The 6,319-nt window shown below is 34.2% G+C and overlaps 1 protein-coding gene across 1 annotated transcript; it reads left to right on the top strand.

The window, feature by feature from the left end:
- Positions 1-699: 699 nt before the first annotated feature.
- On the top strand, positions 700-6,001 carry LOC110263003 (uncharacterized). Its single transcript, XM_088487298.1, has 7 exons — positions 700-721; positions 4,108-4,251; positions 4,364-4,599; positions 4,881-5,096; positions 5,217-5,309; positions 5,401-5,502; positions 5,597-6,001. Exons 1-7 carry the CDS (start codon positions 700-702, stop codon positions 5,999-6,001), a joined length of 1,218 nt encoding a protein of 405 aa, XP_088343424.1.
- Positions 6,002-6,319: the final 318 nt, after the last annotated feature.

Here is a 6,319-nt window from a genome sequence, read left to right as displayed (position 1 = left end):
GTCTTCCTGCTCATGAATAACCACTGCAGTCGTGGTATGAGGGGAAAGTAATGAAGAGTCTTGGCTGCTATAGGTTTTTCATTTCTCTTCACTGGTACGTTGAGCCTAACAATAGAGCCCTTTTTAGTCTTCTGCTTCCATCTTGAACACCCACATTTCTTGCACCTAGTTAAGTTCTCATCATCACCTCGGTACAGCATACAATCATTTGGACAAGAATCTATCTTGTGTATTGAATACCCAACTTTCTTATTGTCTTCTTGGCTTCGTACACTGTCTTTGGAATTTTTGCTTGTTCGAATGCGTCCCACAGTAAGTCAAGAATCATGGACTTTTCCTTATCACTCACACCGCACATACACTTGATATGATACAGCTTCACTAAGAATGATAATTTGGAGTACTTTGAGCATCCGGGATATAACTCCTGCTCTCCATCTGACAGTAGATTGTTAAAATCCTGCGCCACGCGACTTGGACCTTCATATAAGTACGGTAACACGTCTTCATGGTCATCTGCATCTTCGATTGTTGTGATGTCCTCACTTGCATGTTGCATCGTGAAATTGAAGGCCTCGTTGACCATTTGGTGCATTTGATTCATTTGGGATATCATATTTTCATCTACTCGTCCCAATTCAGATCTCTCTTCAACCGGCTTCTCACCATGACGCAGTCAAATCGTATATACAGGGGAAAATGGTCGTAACAACAGATGATCGTATACATCCTCCCTTGTTTGCATTTGTTGAAACCCGCATTTAGGACATGGATACTTTATCATGCCATCGGAGGAGCATTCGCAAACGCAAAGTCTAGAAAATTGTTCAATCCTTGCCTATATTCCACACTATTTCGTGACTTTGAAATCCAGGTTTTATCAATATCTAGTATAGTATCAAAATATATCGAACTAATTAATAGTGACATAAGAAAAGCGAGAAAACAAGCTTGTAAAAGTTATTTTCCATCAGAATTATCACAATTTAGTTTGACCAAGCAACTTAGGTTTAGTGAGTTACAGTTGATATGAAATTTAGTGAGGTTTGCACAATATAAAAAATATCTTTCCTTTACCTACTATAATTTTCATAAGAGACATTGTAACAAATAATACTTAAATAAAATACAACGACAAATAGTCTTATTAGCACTTTCTGTAGTTTTGGCATTGTTATTATTTAAAACGTTTGTCAATGTAATTTAAAGTGAGGAATGTATAACTAATGTCTTTATTAAATATTTTATTACTTCAACTTGTTTTCACTAAATTATTGTTTAGGTGTCATGCAACTTGGTCGAACGTGTTTTCATTTTACGTTAACAAATATTGAAAAAATTAAATATTAAAATCCATTAATGATTATATTGTTATTTTAAAAGAAATTATAAATTCAAATCAATAAATTAATTTTATTGTCCGCCACTTTTTAATTTAGAATAAAAGATCCAGGTTTCAATTTGGATTTCTCAATTATTAGTTGATGATCAAACATTAATTATTTTTTTATTTTATATCATTTTTAAATATACTTTAGCATATGATAAATAACATAAAAAAATGTGATACCTCTCCATCATAATATGTAACGTGTATTTCGAAAAAGATAATAGTTAAATATTTAACTTTAGTACAAATCTAAAAAAAATATAAAGAACTTAAAATGGATTTTGGAAACCACAAAACAAAAAATATACAAATTAAATAATTACTATTTTGGAAACCCTAAATGCGTTGCCTTTCGTGAATTTCATTTTAACTTTGGACCTTTTAATGATCGTCATGATGTCGGTTTTTGTTGAAAATGATTACTAAATATGCGGGTTGACAAAAAAAAAGATAAAATGAGTATCCTTGCTTTTATGACCTTGTTCTGTTGTATTTTTTGAAATTACCTCTGTATGAAAAAATAATTAAAATTCAGCGTTTAAAAAATTAATAGTTTTATTTATATTTTCAAATTAGAAATCTAAATTTAACGATTGAAATTAATCTAAAAAAAAATAAATCAGCTTAAGTCATCTAACATATAAAAAGAAAGGGAGAGTACTACATGTATTCGGTAGAAAAAAAACCAATGACAACATTAATAAAAGTTATATGTACTCAAAAAACAGTATGAAAAAAATCAAAAAAATTGACTGGTAATTACAAGTTTGACCAAGTTATCGTATGACAGTTATAGTTGGATAATATGAAAACGTATAATTGGACACCAATAGAAATGGTTTGAGAAACAAAAAATTGAACAAAGTCAATATATAATGGATTTTGATCATTTGCAAAAATTATTATACCATAATTAGTTGTTCTTAGTTTTATATTAAATAAAAAGATAAACTTAACTATAAGAAACCACTTCAATGCATCAAAAAAAAATTTTACACATATGATAAAACATAACTTATTCTTTAGAAAAAATGTGAAATATTGTTGCAGATATTTTTGTAATTTACATATATTCTTAAAACATAAAAGTCAACTTGTTCATCATGAATACTATGTTTTTTAAATTAAATTTACATATCACTCCATTTCTCTTCAAATCATTATCATAATATTTTAATCATGATTATAAAAACTGAATCAGGCTGCCCAGTTCAATTGGGTAAACTAGTAGAACCGGTCGGTTTTTTTAAGTCTTCCGGTTGGATAAATCTCCCAAAACGGCGCCGTTTTTATTTTTATAAAAAAAAAATCACCTAAACCTATTGGACTACCCGAAAGCTACCCCCTCCCCTAAAGACCCCACTCATCTCTTATCCTATCTGAAAAGTAAGAGGGCAAACAAAAAAACCCTAGCCCCCATCCGCCTAACGCAGCCACCGCCCACCGCAACCACTGCAGCCCCCACAGCCCTGCAGCACCGCGTCAACCTCATCGCCGAATGGTTTTCGTTCTGTGTTCGTTGGCGTCGGCTGGTCATCGGAAGCAGGGTTGAAGATTCCTTGCCGTCGCCATTGTCGCGCTCTCTCTTCTCCTCCCTGTCGCTGCCGAGTTCTCTTTTCTCCTCGCCGTCAGCGCCGAGTTCTCTCTTCTCCTCACCGTCGCCGTCGAGGTCTTTCTTCTACTCGTCGTTGCCGTCGAGCTCTCTCTTTGTCGCCGTCAAGCTCCCACTCTGTCTCTCTATCCCTTCCTCTGGTTAGCTTAAACACTGCTTCTTGAGTTTGTTTTTTCTTATTTTGTTGATCTGTGTTAATAATACTGAATTACTGATTGAGACTAATATTGAGTTGTTGAGATTTTGTTAATTTCTTGAGATTAGTTTTTCTTGATTTTGAATTTTGCTTGTTTTGTTCTCTTGATTTGTTGTTGATAATATTGTTTGAGCTGTTGGGTTAAGGTACCAATCATGAATTGTATCAGATTTTGTGAATTTTGTTAATTTTTAGAGAAAAGAATAAATAGGTCCCTGACTTTTTGTCCCGCGGACATTTTCGTTCCTGACCATTGAAAAATACTTTTAAGTCCCTGACCTTCACAAAACTTGGACGGATCAGTCCCTGACGGAGACATTTGGACGAATCAGTCCCTAACGGACGCATTTGGACAGAGGGACTGATCCGTCCAAATTTTGTGAAGGTCAGAAACTTAAAAATATTTTTCAATGGTCAAGGACAAAAATGTCTGCGGGACAAAAGGTCAACAACCTATTTGTCCTTTTCTCTAATTTTTATATGCTATTGTGAACATGTTTTTTAGTTGTATACTTTTTTTCGGTTAAAGATTTATTTTTTCAAGGGGCATTTATTTTGATTTAGACTAAAATTAGAAAAACTATAAGAAAAATGTTTCAAATAGTACATACATGAGACGCAGAAAAACAATCTTACTTACCTGGTTGAAGATTCATATAATTGGCTATTGGTGTGAAAATGAAGGACTTCAACAAACTGAAAAACAAAAACCGAGTTTCATCATGAGAAATCAAAATATTTTAATTTGAAACAGTTCAAAGTAGCATATAAAAAAATATTTAGAGAGAAAACCAAAAATAGGAGAACCAGATAGGTGAGTGGTGCTTCAGAAATAATTTGTGCTGAACTTGTGTAAACTGATTGTGTTGCTTATCAGTGAAGTTTATTTAATTAAATAAGCACGTTTAGAGGATGAGGATTACGACCCAGAGGCGGATGAAGTTCCATCGTTTGATGACCACATCGACGACTTGTTTGTTGCCCAAGAAGTCGAAGGTCAGCACAACAACGGGAAACGCAAAGATACAGATTTCTGGGAAGTTACTGTTATCGGTAAACTTTTTTTCCTCTCATTTTCGTAAACAGTTATCTTTAAAGTCCTTTAATTCTATTTTTCTTTTTTGTAATGATTAGATAGTAATTTTGTTTCCCATACACTTCTTAGAGGACGGCGTGAGAAAAGCTTCTAGGATGAGCGTGAAGGAGGCTATAGCGCTCCCTTCCAATACAAAGATAGTACTCCCATTTAACAAAGAGCTACAATCGATTGGTCAGGCAGCTGGATTATTCAGTGGTTTCTTAAGGAGTTTGGGTGCGGATTATTCCCAGTTCCCCATATGTGCAGACAGTTGGAAGCATGTGAACAAAGCTAAGAAGGAACATGCATATGACCTGATTAAGGTACAGCTTTAAGCTTCAATAATTTAAGCAATTTTAGTATTCTATTTTTTTTGTAAGGGCTTTTGCATGGGTAAAGTATATGGTTCGTAAAATTTCCATATTTTTTTCACATCATTATTTAAGCAATTCTCATTTATACGTAATTGCGACTGCTTGTACTGGATTTGAGTGTCATACTTTAACAATTTAAATTAGCCTGTAATGGTTGTGGCATTTCTACAAATTATTATTCTTATGCTTGTTAGTTGGTCTTGGTTAATGACAATGTCAACTAATTGCAGCGGGTCTTTCACTATGAGGACGATGCCGGAGAAAAAATAAAGTGCGATATTATGAAGAGGATAGGAAAGAACTGGAAGGATACAAGGCACCACTTGTATGATAGGTGTTACAAAGAAATAAGGACTTATGAGAAAAATCTTGAGCATCGCTCGAAAGGAATAGTAGAAAATGAATGGAAAAAGTTCATTGACTATTGCCAGAAAGAAGAAACAAAGGTAAGCCTTGGTATATTTTATTATTTCCACAAAACATACATGTGTATACATATTACTCCCCTTACATTTTATATTGAATATCTCTTTCTCATTTACATTTGTTCTGTTATTTGTTAATAGAAAAAGTGTAAACAGAACGTTTTAGATCAGAGCAACCAACTTTACACACATACTGGGGGCTCCAAAATATTGGCAAGAAAAAAAGACGAAGTGGTAATAAGTCATTATTTGCATTAAGAGTTTGATTAATCTTCCTGAGTATGTTGTTGTTGTTTACTAAATTGTGTCGATATCAACAATGTAGGAGAAAGAGCAAGGAAGGCTCGTTGGTAGAGGAGAGTTGTTTATCTTGACTCATAAGAAAAAAGATGGCTCGTATATCCATCCCGATGCGCGTGTTGTTAGTGTAAGTCATGTTTGAAAATTTCAAGCAACTTAGCTTACTGTATATATCGTGCTACTGTTAACTCATGCCTTTCCAATGTGTTGTATATTTGTAGGAAGCAATTGCGAATGTTGAGAGGCAGGATGGATCCTCTAGGCACCTTTCACAAAATGATTCGCTAGCACAAGTTCTCGAAAAGGAGCACCCAGGACAAGTTCATGCCCTAGGTGCTAGACCATGTCCCACCCAAGTCTTTGGTAATGCTGCTGGACAACTGTCAGGTTCTGCAGAGCCCAATGAAAAGTACGAGAGGAGGATTGCGGAATTGACGGCTAAGCTAGAAGAAGAGCAGACAAAGAGACAGTCGATACATAAGGTCTTGAGATATCTAGTCCAACAGCAAGGAGGCAATCTGCCAGCTGAGGTTGCTGCAGAGCTGGCTTTTTTGGGCGGTACACCGAACTCGTCATGCGCAGGGCCATCTTCATCTGGCAATCACGACCCGCAACAAAAATTTTGAATTTCAATCAATGTTCTTAGATACTTTTGCATTTAAGTTGGTTTAGTTCTTTATGCTTATTTTCTTCAAGTTAAGCATTCTTACCTTATTTTGGATGATGTTATGATAATTTCATTATATATGTTATGTTTGCATATATTTAATTTGCTTTGTTATGTTAATTGAGCTGTTTTACTTGGTTGCAATTTCTTTAAATTAATTGAAAAGTAAAAAAAAATTAAAGTTTAATAAACATACTTTTTTAAAAGAGGAAAAATAATAAAAAATCTAAAATTTTAATGGAAAATTTAAATTTGGCGGCGGTTTTTAACCGCCGCA

This window comes from Arachis ipaensis, chromosome B5 (assembly GCF_059453495.1).
Source record: "Arachis ipaensis isolate K30076 ecotype BB chromosome B5, ASM5945349v1, whole genome shotgun sequence".
Lineage (NCBI taxonomy): Eukaryota > Viridiplantae > Streptophyta > Magnoliopsida > Fabales > Fabaceae > Arachis > Arachis ipaensis.
Note: the sequence above shows the minus strand (reverse complement) of the source record. Positions and strands in the feature narration are given on the sequence as shown.

Bases quoted from the DNA above. Each gene is read 5' to 3' on its own strand.
- LOC110263003 (XM_088487298.1), top strand. From the start codon at position 700: ATGGTCGTAACAACAGATGATC. The intron at 722-4,107 runs GTATACATCCTC...AAGCACGTTTAG, and splicing joins GGTCGTAACAACAGATGATC to AGGATGAGGATTACGACCCA. The intron at 4,252-4,363 runs GTAAACTTTTTT...TACACTTCTTAG, and splicing joins CTGGGAAGTTACTGTTATCG to AGGACGGCGTGAGAAAAGCT.